General features: G+C 50.0%; 1 protein-coding gene across 1 annotated transcript; it reads right to left on the bottom strand.

The window, feature by feature from the left end:
• Positions 1–12,853: 12,853 nt before the first annotated feature.
• On the bottom strand, positions 12,854–14,398 carry LOC138365237 (uncharacterized). Its single transcript, XM_069325503.1, has one exon. The coding sequence runs from the start codon at positions 14,396–14,398 to the stop codon at positions 12,854–12,856; it is 1,545 nt and encodes a 514-aa protein (XP_069181604.1).
• Positions 14,399–21,415: the final 7,017 nt, after the last annotated feature.

The raw sequence follows: 21,415 nt of genomic DNA, 5'->3' as shown, positions 1-21,415 counted from the left end.
CGGAATAGCAGTCACCGACACTAGACCAGAACGACACTAGACCAGAAAGGGCGAGTATAAAGAGTTATGATAAGCTTACAACCGGGAGCTATATATTTGGGCAGCACAAAACCTGTTGTGTGTGACATTGTAACTGCCAGAATTACCCCCCCCCCCCCCGTGGCTGGGATATCGATATCTATGGCAGGTGGCTGCAGGTAATGACTCTCACAATGGTGAACATTCCAATTGTAAACTATGTAAACAAGAGCTAGGGCATACTTTCCAAAGACTACAAAGAACTCTGGACTTTGAACTCTGCAACTGCTTCATATAACTACTTCATGTAACTACTATATCAATGATTTCAGACCAAATTGTACGAGGTACCTTGAACGCTGTAACTACTTTATACCCCCACGAATACTGGAAGATATTCTTGTGTTGCACCCAGTGTGTGCTAGTGGAGGCTAATGTATCAAGCTCGTACTTCATGTTCTCTCCTGATTCCTTGTATGACTAACCATCGTGTGAGATGGTGATATTAAATGAACCTATAGCAAGTTTTTGATGTACGCTTTGTAAGCCTTCATATATAGTAGGATAGCAGTACATTGCTGTGTATATCTAAGCTTGTTAACCCCAAAAACTCTTGTGTTCTTCCCAGTTGGTGCGAGGCCGTGGTTTATTAGTTTAATGATAACAAGTTACATATCATTCAAGGTCCTGGAAAATATATACCATACAATGTATGCTATATATAGTACTGGAACTAAGTATCATACAATGAAAAGAAAAATGGATACTATGCAAGATATTGGAATGAAAAAAGCAGAAAAATAGTATAATTACCGTAGAGGAGTATCTTGTAAGGAGGAACTTGCAGGTCTTCAGAGAAGGTAAATCCTGTAAGAAGGGAGTGGAACTAACAGGAAAAAGCGCCAAGCCATTTAGAACATATAGCACTGGGAAGGGGTCAAGATAAGGATTTGGGGATGGGACGGAGGGGAAGTAATGGTGCCCAACCACTTGGACAGTCCCCCCCCCTGGTTCATCCAGACGACCCCCCCTGACACATCCAGAGGCCCCCCCCCCCCCTGGTTCATCCAGACGACCCCCCCTGACACATCCAGAGGCCCCCCCCTCCCCACCGAAACAGCCAATCACACCAAAACAAAAATTGCATTCATATATGAGTGGTCATTTATAACCGATTCTGTTTAAAACAATTATTTAATGTTTATACTTATTAATGTGGCCAAGAAAAAGTAATAATAGGAGCATAACAGGTAATTATTGAAATATATAATATTATTATATCTTAAAATAAAATGACATAGTCATTTGTGACTTGATGCCCGGTACATTAAAAAAAAATTGGAAAAACTAACTGTAACAGTTCAATAGACATTGATGGTACATTATAAGAGACAGGAGACAAAAAAAGATTAACTTCATTTAAATTACCTGTCTTTTAAAGTTTGATATATATATATAGCTGAGTTTAGTTCTATATCTTTGCTTTATGACATAAATTGGATAACATATTGTTGACAATTTGGGATGACAGGTACACTGGTAAAGAAGGACAAACACTGTGATACAGTTCTACATGTGAGACGTGGGATGAACATAACATGAATTGGTACACATTTGCAGTCTCTGAACTGTTCGTAATCAACAGCTTCACGGGCCAGCCTGGATCAAAGTCACTTTGAACACAGCTGGTGTAACTGGGATCTGGTTACGACAGTGATTACACTGCTTGTTATCACGTGTTCTCCTTAATATTACCCAGTATCCAGCTCCTTGTGTCACTGCAAGCAAATACAAGACACTCTTTTATACTCAGCAATGATCTAGAGAGAGTGCTTAACTTGGTCAAATGTTTAGGGGGCATCAGGAATCAGACGAGGTAGTGTAGTGTTGAATAGTGTCCAAGGCCAAAACCCGACACAATGTCGTAAAGTATGCAAATTTGAACCTTAGTTCATCAGCTAGACAGCCAGAAATTGTATACATGTACAATCGACAGAAGACACAGGGGCTGGGTAGCCGAGTGGACAGTGTTCTAGACTCGTGGACCTAGGGACTGGGGTTCGATCCCCGCATCCGGCGGAGTGCGGAGACCTTCCTGGTTATCCTGAGGTTATCTTGAGATGATTTCGGGGCTTTAGTGTCCCCGCGGCCCGGTCCTCGACCAGGCCTCCACCCCCAGGAAGCAGCCCGTGACAGCTGACTAACACCCAGGTACCTATTTTACTGCTAGGTAACAGGAGCATAGGGTGAAAGAAACTCTGCCCATTGTTTCTCGCCGGCGCCCGGGATCGACCCCGGGGACGGCCTCGGGGAAATGCCCTCACATTCCCAGGCTAGTGAAGGCGAACACGACAGCCACATTTTAAGCGAGGAGTTCGTGTACACTACCTATCCGAACACGCCTGTTTGTTATTATTATTATTAACATCTTTAATGACAAAATTAATTCCAATTTCGGCTAATCCGAGGATTTCAATCAAGTCTTATTAACGTGAGGATAACCTTAACCTTACAGGATGACCTTAACCCTGATGCTCCTGTTACCTAGTAGTAAATACAGACAGCTGCTACGGGCTGCTTCCTGGGATGTGTGTGTGTGTGTGTGTGTGGAGAAAAAAAATACAGTTAGTAGTTAGTACCAGTTGATTGATTGACAGTTGAGAGGGGGGCCGAAAGAGCAGAGCTCAACCCCCGCAAGCACAACTAGGTGAATACATCCACCATCTTACTAGTGTTTGCAAAGGAGGCAAAAGCAACGAGGCTTATTAGCACAGTGGATGACTTCAAGATGCAACAGAAATATGCAGACAAACTGCAAGGACTGAATAGTGACGGGGCAGGCGGGACAGTTGGAGGTGGAAGCAAACATATCACCAGCTGCGGGAGAGATAATGTCTTCAAACTGATTTACAAAGAAACAAAACTTTGGTAACTGAAGAAAAATTGGACCTGTGGCAGGGTTGATACCTGGTTGACGGGGTTCTGGGAGTTCTTCTACTCCCCAGACATGTGAGAGTTTGATCCACCAGGCTGTTGCTTGGAGCGGCCCGCAGGCCCACATACCCACCACAGCTCGGTCGGTCCGGCACTCCTTGGAGCAAACTATCTAGTTTTCTCTTGAAAATGTCCACGGTTGTTCCGGCAATACTGGCACGTATCGCCTGAGGGACACAGTACACTAAGCAGTACACAGTACTGAGGGACACAGTACACAGTACTGAGGGACACAGTACACAGTACTGAGGGACATAGTACACAGTACTGAGGGACACAGTACACTAAGCAGTACACAGTACTGAGGGACACAGTACACAGTACTGAGGGACACAGTACACAGTACTGAGGGACATAGTACACAGTACTGAGGGACACAGTACACAGTACTGAGGGACATAGTACACAGTACTGAGGGACACAGTACACAGTACTGAGGGACATAGTACACAGTACTGAGGGACACAGTACACAGTACTGAGGGACACAGTTCACAGTACTGAGGGACACAGTACTGAGGGACACAGTACACAGTACTGACGGACACAGTTCACAGTACTGAGGGACACAGTACACAGTACTGAGGGACACAGTACACAGTACTGAGGGACATAGTACACAGTACTGACGGACACAGTTCACAGTACTGAGGGACATAGTACACAGTACTGAGGGACACAGTACTGAGGGACACAGTTCACAGTACTGAGGGACACAGTACACAGTACTGAGGGACACAGTACACAGTACTGACGGACACAGTTCACAGTACTGAGGGACACAGTACACAGTACTGAGGGACACAGTACACAGTACTGAGGGACACAGTACACAGTACTGAGGGACATAGTACACAGTACTGAGGGACACAGTACACAGTACTGAGGGACATAGTACACAGTACTGAGGGACACAGTACACAGTACTGAGGGACACAGTTCACAGTACTGAGGGACACAGTACACAGTATTGACGGACACAGTTCACAGTACTGAGGGACACAGTACACAGTACTGAGGGACACAGTACACAGTATTGACGGACACAGTTCACAGTACTGAGGGACACAGTACACAGTACTGAGGGACACAGTACACAGTACTGAGGGACATAGTACACAGTACTGACGGACACAGTTCACAGTACTGAGGGACATAGTACACAGTACTGAGGGACACAGTACTGAGGGACACAGTACTGAGGGACACAGTTCACAGTACTGAGGGACACAGTACACAGTACTGAGGGACACAGTACACAGTACTGACGGACACAGTTCACAGTACTGAGGGATACAGTACACAGTACTGAGGGACACAGTACTGAGGGACACAGTACTGAGGGACACAGTACACAGTACTGAGGGACACAGTACACAGTACTGAGGGACACAGTACACAGTACTGAGGGACACAGTACACAGTACTGAGGGACACAGTTCACAGTACTGAGGGACACAGTACACAGTACTGAGGGACACAGTACACAGTACTGAGGGACACAGTACACAGTACTAACGGACACAGTTCACAGTACTGAGGGACACAGTACACAGTACTGAGGGACACAGTACTGAGGGACATAGTACACAGTACTGAGGGACACAGTTCACAGTACTGAGGGACACAGTACACAGTACTGAGGGACACAGTACACAGTATTGGGGGACACAGTACACAGTACTGAGGGACACAGTACACAGTACTGACGGACACAGTTCACAGTACTGAAGGACACAGTACACAGTACTGAGGGACACAGTACACAGTACTGAGGGACACAGTACACAATACTGAGGGACACAGTACACAGTACTGAGGGACACAGTACACAGTACTGAGGGACACAGTACACAGTACTGAGGGACACAGTACAGAGGGACACAGTTCACAGTACTGAGGGACACAGTATACAGTACTGAGGGACACAGTACACAGTACTGAGGATCACAGTACTGAGGGACACAGTACACAGTACTGAGCGACAGAGTACACAGTACTGAGGGACACAGTACACAGTACTGAGGGACACAGTACACAGTACTGAGGATCACAGTACTGAGGGACACAGTACACAGTACTGAGGGACACAGTACACAGTACTGAGGGACACAGTACTGAGGGACATAGTACACAGTACTGAGGGACACAGTTCACAGTACTGAGGGACACAGTTCACAGTACTGAGGGACACAGTACTGAGGGACATAGTACACAGTACTGAGGGACACAGTTCACAGTACTGAGGGACACAGTTCACAGTACTGAGGGACACAGTACACAGTACTGGGGGGACACAGTACTGAGGGACACAGTACACAGTACTGGGGGACACAGTACTGAGGGACAAAGTACACAGTACTGAGGATCACAGTACTCAGTACTGAGGGACACAGTACACAGTACTGGGGACACAGTACTGAGGGACACAGTACACAGTACTGAGGATCACAGTACTCAGTACTGAGGGACACAGTACTCAGTACTGAGGGACACAGTACACAGTACTGGGGACACAGTACTGAGGGACACAGTACACAGTACTGAGGATCACAGTACTCAGTACTGAGGGACACAGTACACAGTACTGGGGACACAGTACTGAGGGACACAGTACACAGTACTGAGGGACACAGTACACAGTACTGAGGGACACAGTTCACAGTACTGAGGGACACAGTACACAGTACTGAGGGACACAGTACACAGTACTGAGGATCACAGTACTCAGTACAAGCAAAGTTGGCAAATGTTTGCACTGAATTCAGGAATCTAAACAAGGAATGTTGCTGAAGGAATGTTTCAACTCCCACAGTTGTTACTGTGGGAGTTGTTACTGTGGGAGTTGTTACTGTGGGAGTTGTTACTGTGGGAGTTGTTACTGTGGGAGTTGTTACTGTGGGAGTTGTTACTGTGGGAGTTGTTACTGTGGGAGTTGTTACTGTGGGAGTTGTTACTGTGGGAGTTGAAACACTCCTTCTGTTGCTGACCTGATCGGTCAGGTTGTCACTTGCAGATACGTTGTATAAAATAACTCATCAAATATACGCGTAAGACAGACATACACAATCTGACAAGGGAGGGAGAGGAATGGAAACCACTCACATAAATGTGTCACATGACCATTTAGAGGTAAACTGCTCATCAGTGTGAGGGTAGTCAAGCTGGGTATGAACTTAACTAAGAAGACTCGGACTGTAATACTCAGATTCAAAAGCAAATACAACACAACCAAAGGGGTTAAGGGGTAAAATTGTCAGGCGTCTACACCACTGTACCGGTGGTGGAGACTGGTGCACCCCTGTACCGGTGGTGGAGACTGGTGTACCCCTGTACCAGTGGTGGAGACTGGTGTACCCCTGTACCGGTGGTGGAGACTGGTGCACCCCTGTACCGGTGGTGGAGACTGGTGTACCCCTGTACCGGTGGTGGAGACTGGTGTACCCCTGTACCGGGGGTGGAGACTGGTGTACCCCTGTACCGGTGGTGGAGACTGGTGCACCCCTGTACCGGTGGTGGAGACTGGTGTACCCCTGTACCGGTGGTGGAGACTGGTGCACCCCTGTACCGGTGGTGGAGACTGGTGTACCCCTGTACCGGTGGTGGAGACTGGTGTACACCTGTACCGGTGGTGGAGACTGGTGTACCCCTGTACCGGTGGTGGAGACTGGTGTACCCCTGTACCGGTGGTGGAGACTGGTGTACCCCTGTACCGGTGGTGGAGACTGGTGTACCCCTGTACCGGTGGTGGAGACTGGTGTACACCTGTACCGTGGGTGGAGACTGGTGTACCCCCTGTATCGGTGGTGGAGACTGGTGTACCCCTGTACCGGGGGTGGAGACTGGTGTACACCTGTACCGGTGGTGGAGACTGGTGTACCCCTGTACCGGTGGTGGAGACTGGTGTACCCCTGTACCGGTGGTGGAGACTGGTGTACCCCTGTACCGGTGGTGGAGACTGGTGTACCCCTGTACCGGTGGTGGAGACTGGTGTACCCCTGTACCGGTGGTGGAGACTGGTGTACCCCTGTACCGGTGGTGGAGACTGGTGTACCCCTGTACCGGTGGTGGAGACTGGTGTACACCTGTACCGTGGGTGGAGACTGGTGTACCCCCTGTATCGGTGGTGGAGACTGGTGTACCCCTGTACCGGGGGTGGAGACTGGTGTTCACCTGTACCGGGGGTGGAGACTGGTGTACCCCTGTACCGGTGGTGGAGACTGGTGTACACTTGTACCGGGGATGGAGACTGGTGTACCCTGTACCGGTGGTGGAGACTGGTGTACCCCTGTACCGGTGGTGGAGACTGGTGTACCCCTGTACCGGTGGTGGAGACTGGTGTACCACTGTACCGGTGGTGGAGACTGGTGTACCCCTGTACCGGTGGTGGAGACTGGTGTACCCCTGTACCGGTGGTGGAGACTGGTGTACCCCTGTACCGGTGGTGGAGACTGGTGTACCCCTGTACCGGTGGTGGAGACTGGTGTACACCTGTACCGTGGGTGGAGACTGGTGTACCCCCTGTATCGGTGGTGGAGACTGGTGTACCCCTGTACCGGGGGTGGAGACTGGTGTACACCTGTACCGGGGGTGGAGACTGGTGTACCCCTGTACCGGTGGTGGAGACTGGTGTACACTTGTACCGGGGATGGAGACTGTTGTACCCTGTACCGGTGGTGGAGACTGGTGTACACCTGTACCGGGGGTGGAGACTGGTGTACACCTGTACCGGTGGTGGAGACTGGTGTACCCCTGTACCGGTGGTGGAGACTGGTGTACACCTGTACCGGGGGTGGAGACTGGTGCACCCCTGTACCGGGGGTGGAGACTGGTGTACACCTGTACCGGGGGGTGGATACTGTTGTACACCTGTACTGAGGGGTGGAGACTGGTGTACACCTGTACCGGGGGGTGGAGACTGGTGTACGCCTGTACCGGGGGTGGATACTGTTGTACCCCTGTACCGGGGGGTGGAGACTGGTGTACACCTGTACCGGCTCGGGTCTCGCCTCTATCTCTACCTATCCACCTATCTTTACCTAGTTACCTCTTCCCTCTTCCCTTCCTCCTGCGCCCCCCCCCCTCAAAAACACTGAAATATATGTATGGGTCTCAAATTATTTGTTTTTCCTTCCATTCACCTCTTATTCAGATCTTTTTTTTTATTATTAACATATTAGGTACATCTGCATTAGTGCAGCTACCCTAGACTATATGAAGTGGAGTACAGTGTGTCAAAAAAGCTAACTAGGTGATGCTAAAAAATCCCCATCACACAGGATGGTTAGTCATACAGAGACATGTGATAGGCGGTCTGCACTGGCAGACTCCGGATGCATTTTGAGGATATCAACAACACAAGATTGAATAAGGTAGCAGTGGTAATACAAGTCCCCATCTCGCAGGATGGTTAGTCATACAGAGCCATGTGTTTAATAGCCTGCACTGGCAAATTTTGGGTATACTGTGAGGATATCTTCAAGAATACGAGAGTGAATAAAGTAATTGCAAAGCTCCAGGTACCTCATGCCAACTGGTCTGAAAGGTCTAATAACTGGGCATTCAGTGATGTAGTGCGGGAGATCATGCCGTAGTTCCTGCTCACAGAGTTTGCAACTGGAGTGCTCAGGATTGGGAGACCCGTCACCTGCAGCCACCTGCCACAGGTAACGGTAACCCAACCTGATCCTTGCAACCACTGTGTCGCACAGTCTAGTGGACGTTTTGTGCTGTCCATAGATGTAGGTTTCAGATCTGAACAAATCATAGCTTTTTATACTAGTACTTTCAGGTCGTTGGGAGTCAGTAAGTTCTTTCCTATCAGATCTGAATGTTTGGACCAATACAGTTTTGACAGCAGAGATGGGGATACCTAGATCTAATTCAACTTCAAACTTGTTACACGCTAGTTTGGCTGCAATGTCTGTCTCATTATGATGGGTTATATTTATGTGTGAGGGTATCCATACAAAGGAGATTCGAGACCCTTTACTCTGTGCATCAATTAGGTCATTTATAATTGGGAGTATTAGGTTCTTGCTGTCGATCTTCCAAGAGAAGTTTTCGATTGCTTGAAGAGCAGACTTTGAATCGCAGAATATTATTCCTCCTCCAATATTTTTTAATGTGCTGGTTGCTAAATGTAATGCTGCTAGTTCTGCTTGTGTGGAGGTCAGCCAGTTGTTTAACCTGACACTGACAGACTTTGTGCAGATATTATTTCTATAAAACCTACATGCCGCTGCAGTCCGTCCAGTAGAAGACTGGACTGAGCCGTCGGTGTAGACACAGTGCTCGTGAGATCTTAGACTCTCGATGGAGGAGGCAATTGTTTCAAGGGTGACAGCTTTGAGTAGAGCAAGATTCTCATTATCTTTCTTGGTGACAGGTGTGTATGATACTTGAATGGTGGGGTACAGATAAAGAGCAATATCAGAGACTGGTAGATTGTACTTAAAAGGAATGTTAAGTTTAATGAGATTGTAAGCATTGTTTCTCAGCCAATTATCATAAAAGGAGTGAGTTGGTATGTCAGCACCAGTCAAAAGGGTGTTAACAGCACTAAATAATTTGTCTCTGAGCAATGCAGGAGATGTAGGATCTCTCATGACTTTAAGACAGAAGGTAGTGTTAACTTGCATTATTCTCTCTAGTATGGTTGGAAACTTCAGTTCTTCCCTCATGTTGATGATTCTTGTGCATCTTGGGGCACCAAGAATTATCCTCATGGCCTCGTTCTGTATTACTTCAAGTTTGTCCAACACAGAGGAGGGGAAATTAATTAAGTGCAGAGCATTATAATCAACGAGAGATCTAACAAACATCATATAGAATAGTCTAGCATATTTAATATTGATACCAATATTCTTACCAGTAAGTGTTCTCAATGGTTTTAGTCTTTCTTTTAACCTACGGTGTAGATCATTTACAATGTCACTGTTAATACCAACTCCAAGGTATTTGTGCTGCCCACACGTTTCAATGTTCTGGCTGTTGACCTTGAAAGCTATAGGGACATGAGTTTTCTCTTTGGGATGGAGAACTCTGGATTTAGTTATAGAGATAACAAGACCACATTCAATGCTTTTAGCAGCGAATGAATCAAGTAGAGCTTGCAGTCTAGTTTGGGAATTTGCAACAATGCATATATCATCGGCATAACAAATGACGGCTTCGTCAGGTAGTGTAGGAATATCAATTGTTAATTTATGCATCAGAACATTGAACAGTGTGGGACTTAGCACTCCACCCTGGGGTGTACCCAACTCAAAGGGTGCACAGAGTTTACTTTTGACCCCCTTGAAAAGGACTGAGGCGGTTCTGTTACTCAGGTACCCCCTGAGCCATGTCAACAGTCTTCCCTTAACTCCAAAAGAGGCTAGCTGTTCTAGGATTATTTCTTTGTTTGCTGTATCAAAAGCAGTTTGGAGATCAATAAATGCCGCTTGAGAGTTTGGTCCCCCTCTCTTAAATCATTTAACTTATGCATACCCCGAGCAACCTATGTCCCTCCCATACCCCATACTTCCCCTACAAGCTTGAGCGAGGTTAGCCCCAAGCGTCTGGCCTCCAATTTTTGAGCGGCGCAGACATACTTTATCTTCGAAGTATAGATTGATATTTACTCTCCTAGTCCACGGAGCACTGTGGAAGGTTGATTGAAGTCATGAGCGTGTTTTGAAATTTAGGAACTATCAGCACAATGTATAACGAAGCCATGTTTGTCCGACATCAGTACAGTTGATATACAAGAGTTCTTACATTCTTGTACAGCCACTAGCACGCATAGCGTTCCGGACAGGTCCTTCCTCCTAATTTTTCCAAGAAATACGACCCGCTAAATCGTTTAACAACCAGGTATCTATTCACTGCTGGGTGAACAGAGGTGTCTCATGGGCAAGTGAATGTTGGCCAGTGTAAATAACAGCCGGTAGGGTGTCGATAAGTGCAGAGAGAGAGAGAGGCTTAACAGTTTACAGTTTACTGGGTGTTACAATCTACCAAAGGTCCTTCCCAAAGGTCTCACAAAGTTTCAAGATACACGTTCACGGCGCATGATGACAGGATACCAGTGACACTGAACACAGCCAATGGTGTCAGAGTAACACACAGTGGCCGGCCTGGTACTGTGTCTCCTTGGTCAGTCCAAACAGTGACACCGGACACTGTCAGTCCAAACAGTGACACCGGACACTGTCAGTCCAAACAGTGGCACCGGACACTGTCAGTCCAAACAGTGACACCGGACACTGTCAGTCCAAACAGTGACACCGGACACTGTCAGTCCAAACAGTGACACCGAACACTGTCAGTCCAAACAGTGACACCGGACACTGTCAGTCCAAACAGTGACACCGGACACTGTCAGTCCAAACAGTGGCACCGGACACTGTCAGTCCAAGCAGTGACACCGGACACTGTCAGTCCAAACAGTGACACCGGACACTGTCAGTCCAAACAGTGACACCGGACACTGTCAGTCCAAACAGTGACACCGGACACTGTCAGTCCAAACAGTGACACCGGACACTGTCAGTCCAAACAGTGACACCGAACACTGTCAGTCCAAACAGTGATACCGAACACTGTCAGTCCAAACAGTGACACCGGACACTGTCAGTCCAAACAGTGACACCGGACACTGTCAGTCCAAACAGTGACACCGGACACTGTCAGTCCAAACAGTGACACCGGACACTGTCAGTCCAAACAGTGACACCGGACACTGTCAGTCCAAACAGTGACACCGGACTCTGTCAGTCCAAACAATGACACCGGACACTGTCAGTCCAAACAGTGACACCGGACACTGTCAGTCCAAACAGTGACACCGGACACAAGCACTGTTCATCACCTTTAATAATCACTGCCGAGAAGAATCTGTCTTCCATTAACGCAACAAATATATACAAGACCGAATCGATACATACACTTCACAGTCGACATACACATGACACACACACACACACACACACACACACACACACACACACACACACACACACACACACACACACACACACACACACACACACACACACACACACGTGTGCACCCCGCCACCAACAACAGCTCCCCCAATCGAGAATACACGCACCCGTGAATATGCATGGAGCCCCCAGCCTAAAAAACACAAAGCCGAACTGGAAATAGTTCAGTGCCATGCAACAAGCCTTTGGGAACTGTGAGGCTGCTGGACTGCGGCTCAGGGCTCAGTGCTCAGGCCTCAGGACTCACGCCTCGGTGCTCAGGCCTCAAGACTCACGCCTCAGTGCTCAGGCCTCAGTGCTCAGGCCTCGGTGCTCAGGCCTCAGTGCTCAGGCCTCAGGACTCACGCCTCAGTGCTCAGGCCTCAGTGCTCAGGCCTCAGGACTCACGCCTCAGTGCTCAGGCCTCAGGACTCACGCCTCGGTGCTCAGGCCTCAGTGCTCAGGCCTCAGTGCTCAGGCCTCAGGACTCACGCCTCAGTGCTCAGGCCTCAGTGCTCAGGCCTCAGGACTCACGCCTCAGTGCTCAGGCCTCAGGACTCACGCCTCAGTGCTCAGGCCTCAGTGCTCAGGCCTCGGTGCTCAGGCCTCAGTGCTCAGGCCTCAGGACTCACGCCTCAGTGCTCAGGCCTCAGTGCTCAGGCCTCAGGACTCACGCCTCAGTGCTCAGGCCTCAGGACTCACGCCTCGGTGCTCAGGCCTCAGTGCTCAGGCCTCAGGACTCAGGCCTCAGTGCTCAGGCCTCGGTGCTCAGGACTCAGGCCTGAGGACTCAAGTCTCAGTGCTCAGCGATCATGCCTAAGAACTCAGGACTCAGGCCTCAGGGTTGAGGACTCAGAATTCAGGACTCAGGTCTCAGGACTCAGGGCTCAGGACACTGTAGAACAGAGTGAACATGACCGGTGTTATAAGGTGAGGGAAATGATGAACGTGAACAAACAAACAATGTTCAATACAGTAGAGGAACGACCAGACAACACTGGAAACCCAGAGAGAAATGTGTGGCACAGAGGTGGTCACAGTGGACGTCACAGTGGACGTCACAGTGGACGTCACAGTGGACGTCACAGTGGACGCCACAGTGGACGCCACAGTGGACGCCACAGTGGACGTCACAGTGGACGTCACAGTGGACGTCACAGTGGACGTCATAGTGGACGCCACAGTGGACGTCACAGTGGACGTCACAGTGGACGTCACAGTGGACGCCACAGTGGACGTCACAGTGGACGTCACAGTGGACGTCACAGTGGACGCCACAGTGGACGTCACAGTGGACGTCACAGTGGACGTCACAGTGGACGCCACAGTGGACGCCACAGTGGACGCCACAGTGGACGTCACAGTGGACGTCACAGTGGACGTCACAGTGGACGTCATAGTGGACGCCACAGTGGACGTCACAGTGGACGTCACAGTGGACGTCACAGTGGACGCCACAGTGGACGTCACAGTGGACGTCACAGTGGACGCCACAGTGGACGTCACAGTGGACGTCACAGAGGACGTCACAGAGGACGTCACAGTGGACGCCACAGTGGACGTCACAGTGGACGTCACAGTGGACGTCACAGTGGACGCCACAGTGGACGTCACAGTGGACGTCACAGTGGACGCCACAGTGGACGTCACAGTGGACGTCATAGTGGACGCCACAGTGGACGTCACAGTGGACGTCACAGTGGACGTCACAGTGGACGCCACAGTGGACGTCACAGTGGACGTCACAGTGGACGCCACAGTGGACGTCACAATGGACGTCACAGAGGACGTCACAGAGGACGTCACAGTGGACGCCACAGTGGACGTCACAGTGGACGTCACAGTAGACGCCACAGTGGACGTCACAGTGGACGTCACAGTGGACGCCACAGTGGACGTCACAGTGGACGTCACAGTGGACGTCACAGAGGACGTCACAGTGGACGTCACAGAGGACGTCACAGTGGACGTCATAGTGGACGTCACAGTGGACGTCACAGTGGACGTCACAGAGGGCGTCACAGTGGACGTCACAGTGAACGTCACAGTGGACGTCACAGAGGACGTCACAGTGGACGTCACAGAGGGCGTCACAGTGGGCGTCACAGAGGACGTCACAGAGGGCGTCACAGAGGGCGTCACAGTGGGCGTCACAGAGGACGTCACAGTGGGCGTCACAGAGGACGTCACAGTGGGCGTCACAGAGGGCGTCACAGTGGGCGTCACAGAGGACGTCACAGTGGGCGTCACAGTGGACATCACAGGGGGCGTCACAGTGGACGTCACAGAGGACGTCACAGAGAGCGTCACAGTGGGCGTCACAGAGGACGTCACAGAGGGCGTCACAGTGGGCGTCACAGAGGACGTCACAGAGGGCGTCACAGAGGGCGTCACAGTGGGCGTCACAGAGGACGTCATAGTGGGCGTCACCTTATCTTGAGGTTATCTTGAGATGATTTCGGGGCTTTAGTGTCCCCGCGGCCAGGCCTCCACCCCCAGGAAGCAGCCCGTGACAGCTGACTAACTCCCAGGTACCTATTTACTGCTAGGTAACAGGAGCATTTAGGGTGAAAGAAACTTTGCCCATTTGTTTCTGCCTCGTGCGGGAATCGAACCCGCGCCACAGAATTACGAGTCCTGCGCGCTATCCACCAGGCTGCGAGGCCCTCAAGGAGGTCCTCTGTGACGAAGTCACAGAGGACGTCACAGTGGGCGTCACAGAGGACGTCACAGAAGACGTCACAGAGGACGTCACAGAGGGCGTCACAGAGGGCGTCACAGTGGGCGTCACAGAGGGCGTCACAGTGGGCGTCACAGAGGACGTCACAGTGGGCGTCACAGAGGACGTCACAGTGGGCGTCACAGAGGGCGTCACAGTGGGCGTCACAGAGGACGTCACAGAGGACGTCACAGAGGGCGTCACAGTGGGCGTCACAGAGGACGTCACAGTGGGCGTCACAGAGGACGTCACAGAGGACGTCACAGAGGGCGTCACAGTGGGCGTCACAGAGGACGTCACAGTGGGCGTCACAGAGGACGTCACAGAGGACGTCACAGAGGACTTCACAACTTCACTATAGGTATTTATCCATCTACTTGAGCTGCACGGTGGAGCGACGGTCTCGCTTCATGCAGGTCGGTGTTCAATCCCCGACCGTCCAAGTGGTTGGGCACCATTCCTTCCCTCCGTCCCATCCCAAATCCTTATCCTGACCAATACCTAGTGCTATTTAGTCATAGTGGCTTGGCGCGTTCGCCTCATAGTTCCCTTCCCTTCACTACGGGAGCAGCAAACAGGTGCAGCGGGTTAAAAGGGCATGTATGTATACATACGCAGGCTTCCTGTCCCCGACACAGCGAATTAAATACGGCCATCACCGCCACTCAGCCGGTGCCCGTACACACAGGGGGCTCTGTGGCTCAGTCGGCTAAGTCCTCGACCCACAACCAAGGATCGCATATATACACTTCAAAGGCGTTTGGTAAACGTTTCCCTTCACCTGATGCCTCGGTTCACCCAGATGGGTGTTAGACACCTGTTTTTATGGGCAACTTGCTGGGAAAGTGTGTACTCACCTAGATGCATTCACCTAGATGTACACATCTAGATATGCACACCTAGATGTACACGCTTAGATATACACACCTAGATGTACACACCTAGATATACACACCTACAGGTACACACCTAGATATACACACCTACATGTACACACCTAGATGTACACGCTTAGATATACACACCTAGATGTACACACCTACAGGTACACACCTAGATATACACACCTACAGGTACACACCTAGATATACACACCTACAGGTACACACCTAGATATACACACCTACATGTACACACCTAGATGTACACGCTTAGATATACACACCTAGATGTACACACCTACAGGTACACACCTAGATATACACACCTACAGGTACACACCTAGATATACACACCTACAGGTACACACCTAGATATACACACCTACAGGTACACACCTAGATATACACACCTACAGGTACACACCTAGATATACACACCTACATGTACACACCTAGATGTACACACCTACATGTACACACCTAGATGTACACACCTAGCTACACACCTCTATGTACACACCTAGATGTACATACCTAGCTGTACACTCCTATATGTGCCTGCAGGGGTCGAGCCAGGCACCTGGCCCCGCTTTTCTTACGTACTTAGATCAATTCCATGTCTCATGTCTAATGCATTGTATCTCATGTACATTAAAAACTTTGAATCGAATTGTCTTCAACACCTTGTACGTCTGTCCTGTCCGTCCACCTGTTGACTTCCCTCACACTCGACCCCTTCCCTCTCTCTCTCACGCCCTGCTCTTACTCTCACCAGGTCACGGAAGATTAAGGTTGGGGCCATACTGGGGTCATGGAAGATTAAGGCTGGGGTCATACTGGGGTCAGGGAAGATTAAGGTTGGGGCCACACTGGGATCAGGGAAGATTAAGGCTGGGGCCATACTGGGGTCATGGAAGATTAAGGCTGGGGTCATACTGGGGTCAGGGAAGATTAAGGTTGGGGCCACACTGGGATCAGGGAAGATTAAGGCTGGGGCCATACTGGGGTCATGGAAGATTAAGGCTGGGGTCATACTGGGGTCAGGGAAGATTAAGGTTGGGGCCACACTGGGATCAGGGAAGATTAAGGCTGGGGCCATACTGGGGTCAGGGAAGATTAAGGCTGGGGCCATACTGGGGTCAGGGAAGATTAAGGTTGGGGCCACACTGGGATCAGGGAAGATTAAGGCTGGGGCCATACTGGGGTCAGGGAAGATTAAGGCTGGGGCCATACTGGGGTCATGGAAGATTAAGGCTGGGGCCATACTGGGGTCATGGAAGATTAAGGCTTGGGCCATACTGGGGTCATGGAAGATTAAGGCTGGGGCCATACTGGGGTCATGGAAGATTAAGGCTGGGGCCACACTGGGGTCAGGGAAGATTAAGGCTGGGGCCATACTGGGGTCATGGAAGAGTAAGGCTGGGGTCATACTGGGGTCATGGAAGATTAAGGCTGGGGCCATACTGGGGTCATGGAAGAGTAAGGCTGGGGTCATACTGGGGTCATGGTAGATTAAGGCTGGGGTCATACTGGGGTCATGGAAGATTAAGGCTGGGGCCATACTGTGGTCATGGAAGATTAAGGTTTGGGCCATACTGGGGTCATGGAAGATTAAGGCTGGGGCCATACTGGGGTCATGGTAGATTAAGGCTGGGGCCATACTGGGGTCATGGAAGATTAAGGCTGGGGCCATACTGGGGTCATGGTAGATTAAGGCTGGGGCCATACTGGGGTCATGGAAGATTAAGGCTGGGGCCATACTGGGGTCATGGAAGATTAAGGCTGGGGCCATACTGGGGTCATGGAAGATTAAGGCTGGGGCCATACTGGGGTCATGGAAGATTAAGGCTGGGGTCATACTGAGGTCATGGAAGATTAAGGCTGGGGCCATACTGGGGTCATGGAAGATTAAGGCTGGGGCCATACTGGGGTCATGGAAGATTAAGGCTGAGGTCATGGAAGATTAAGGCTGGGGTCATACTGGGGTCATGGAAGATTAAGGCTGGGGCCATACTGGGGTCATGAAAGATTAAGGCTGGGAGCCATACTGGGGTCATGGAAGATTAAGGCTGGGGCCATACTGGGGTCATGGAAGATTAAGGCTGGGGCCATACTGGGGTCATGGAAGATTAAGGCTGGGGCCATACTGGGGTCATGGAAGATTAAGGCTGGGGCCATACTGGGGTCATGGAAAATTAAGGCTGGGGCCATACTGGGGTCATGGAAGAGTAAGGCTGGGGCCATACTGGGGTCATGGAAGATTAAGGCTGGGGCCATACTGGGGTCATGGAAGATTAAGGCTGGGGCCATACTGGGGTCATGGAAGATTAAGGCTGGGGCCATACTGGGGTCATGGAAGAGTAAGGCTGGGGCCATACTGGGGTCAGGGAAGAGTAGAGTGGAGTGAAATTTTTATTTAAAAACGTTTATTCTTAATCTTAATTACTTATCTTAATCTTAATTAAATAAAGTTAAGTTCTTAATCCCTGACAAATAAGCCGTCAATATGAAAGACGTGATTTGGGGTGATGGCCACCATTGTTGGGTTGTTGGGCCGGCTACCGGGGTTGGGGGGTTGGGGGGTTGGGGGTTAGGGGGTGTTGGGGGGTAGGGGGTGTTTGGGTTTACGGGGTGTTGAGGGTGTTGGGGGTTAGGGGGTGTTGGGGGTTAAGGGGTGTTGGGGGGTAGGGGGTGTTCGGGGTTAGGGGGTGTTGGGGGTAGGGTGTGTTTGGGTTTAGGGGGTGTTGAGGGTGTTGGGGGTTAGGGGGTGTTGGGGGTTAAGGGGTGTTGTGGGTAGGGGGTGTTGGGAGTGATGGGGGTTTGGGGTGTTGGGGGTAGGGGGTGTTGGGGGTGTTGGGGGTAGGGGGTGTTGGGGGGGGTAGGGGTGTTGGGGGGTAGGGGGTGTTGGGGGGTAGGAGGTGTTGGGGTTGGGGAGAGGAGTTGTGGGGGTTGGGGGGGTTTTGTGGGTGTTAGGAGGTAGGGGGATGTATTGGGGGGTGGGGGTGGGTCAAAATGGCCCGGACGGCCATAACTCACCAACCACTGGCGCCAGAGGCTTGATTTATAGCTCGAAATTTGCAGAATGTTGATGTGTCTATATTTCTTAAGAGGAACCGTTTCTCTACCTGTGTAAGAAACAAGTTATTGACAAGAGCCCTTTTGGCGGGTGATGAAGGGAGGTTAAACTAGCAAGATTCCTATATTTCGCCGCTGACTCGTCATATCTTTATTATTATTTTGGATTATTTAAGACAGTTGTAAATTTAAATTATATATAAAATTAAGTTTCCATTATAACCGTAACAAACATACTTTCTTTGGAGGTTAATACTGGTCAAAAGTGGTTGTGAAGTGTAGACGTGAAACAATTCTAAGGTAAGAAAAGTTTTCCAGTGGACCTACGTCTGGCAGGCCTGACAACGTGCTGCCTGCAGTGTTACCAACACAGCGACAACAGAGGAGCCCAAGTTAATGGCTATCTTGCAACCAGTCTTTAGGTCGCTTGTGAATGGTTCGGATTTGACCATGCAAGATAAAAGTTGGGGTTATGTAGAGGTACGCAAGATGAAGACTGACGACAGATTGGTAAAGGACAATTGAAGCATTGTAATTGAAAGGCAGCGCTAGGCTGCAGCCACGCAGACGCCAAACGTGGGCCAGGATGGCCCAGGCTGGGGCCCGGGGCCAGGATGGCCCAGGCTGGGGCCCAGGGCCAGGGTGGCCCAGGCTGAGGCCCGGGGCCAGGGTAAGCCAAGCACAGGCCAGGGCCCAGTCACGAAGCAGTTATGCAAGTACTTAAGACAGTTTTTGTTCTTACCATCGTCTTGGTGGCTACGTCGGGATTTTGGAAGGCATTTAAAACCGCCGATCTTCCTAAGGACACCGCCTGGCGCTACGACACCTCCAGACCAGTCGTAGCTTTACGTAAACCGTATATAACTCATGTTGGTCTCTACTACACAAACCCGAGGATCGAAATTTAATAATAAACAAAATATTTCTAATGGTGAGTCCTTGATGTTAACTATAGATGATTTTTCAGATAGTAACTTGTAATAAATATGTCTTTTCTGAAGTGATAATTAATTCCTCGTAGCAAGATATTATTCCAGTAGTTATTTTGCAAACAAACACTGGTGAACATATATATGAGAGTAGGTGATGATCCTACTATTATTTCAAACTTAGTCAGAATAGCAGGAAGGCCATTGTTGGTTTGCAATGCTAACTAAATCATTTGTAACAGTCTAATTAGGATTAAATATGTCATTTTATACAATTAAAATTTTTACATCAGTACGGTATATTATTTAATTAATTAATAAATAAGTATAAACTGCTAAACATGATAAATAAGCCAATAAGCAAAATGTGTTTTTTTAACATTATTTTAACTTACATATAATTGTATTTCACCCACAATGTCAGGCTACCTAACCTAACCCAACCTAACCCACACTAACCTAACCCAACCGAGCCCAATACAGCCAAACCTAAGCTACTGTAGTCTAGCATAACAATACATATGTTATTATAGCAAACCTGTGGTACTGTGGTGCCCTGACAATCACTGTGGTACTGTGGTGTCCTGACAGCCACTGTGGTCTCCTGACAGCCACTGTGGTACTGTGGTCTCCTGACAGCCACTGTGGTACTGTGGTATCCTGACAGCCACTGTGGTGTCCTGACAGTCACTGTGGTGTCCTGACAGTCACTGTGGTACTGTGGTGTCCTGACAGCCACTGTGGTCTCCTGACAGCCACTGTGGTATTGTGGTGTCCTGACAGCCACTGTGGTACTGTGGTGTCCTGATAGCCACTGTGGTACTGTGGTGTCCTGACAGCCACTGTAGCACGGTGGTGTCCTGACAGCCACTGTGGTACTGTGGTGTCCTGACAGCCACTGTGGTACTGTGGTGTCCTGACAGCCACTGGGGTACTGTGGTGTCCTGACAGCCACTGTAGTACTGTAGTGTCCTGATAGCCACTGTGGTACTGTGGTGTCCTGACAGCCACTGTGGTACTGTGGTGTCCTGACAGCCACTGTAGCACTGTGGTGTCCTGACAGCCACTGTGGTACTGTAGTGTCCTGACAGCCACTGGGGTAGTGTGGTGTCCTGACAGCCACTGTGGTACTGTAGTGTCCTGACAGCCACTGTGGTACTGTGGTGTCCTGACAGCCACTGTGGTACTGTAGTGTCCTGACAGCCACTGTGGTACTGTAGTGTCCTGACAGCCACTGTGGTACTGTAGTGTCCTGACAGCCACTGTGGTACTGTAGTGTCCTGACAGCCACTGTGGTACTGTGGTGTCCTGACAGCCACTGTGGTACTGTAGTGTCCTGACAGCCACTGTGGTACTGTGGTGTCCTGACAGCCACTGTGGTACTGTAGTGTCCTGACAGCCACTGTGGTACTGTGGTGTCCTGACAGCCACTGTGGTACTGTAATGTCCTGACAGCCACTGTGGTACTGTAGTGTCCTGACAGCCACTGTGGTACTGTAGTGTCCTGACAGCCACTGTGGTACTGTAGTGTCCTGACAGCCACTGTGGTACTGTGGTGTACTGACAGCCACTGTGGTACTGTAGTGTCCTGACAGCCACTGTGGTACTGTGGTGTACTGACAGCCACTGTGGTACTGTAGTGTCCTGACAGCCACTGTGGTACTGTGGTGTACTGACAGCCACTGTGGTACTGTGGTGTCCTGACAGCCACTGTGGTACTGTAGTGTCCTGACAGCCACTGTGGTACTGTGGTGTCCTGACAGCCACTGTGGTACTGTAGTGTCCTGACAGCCACTGTGGTACTGTAGTGTCCTGACAGCCACTGTGGTAC

Source organism: Procambarus clarkii, chromosome 16 (assembly GCF_040958095.1).
Source record: "Procambarus clarkii isolate CNS0578487 chromosome 16, FALCON_Pclarkii_2.0, whole genome shotgun sequence".
NCBI lineage: Eukaryota > Metazoa > Arthropoda > Malacostraca > Decapoda > Cambaridae > Procambarus > Procambarus clarkii.
The sequence above is the reverse complement of the archived record's forward strand: the minus strand, read 5'-3'. Positions and strand labels throughout refer to the sequence as shown.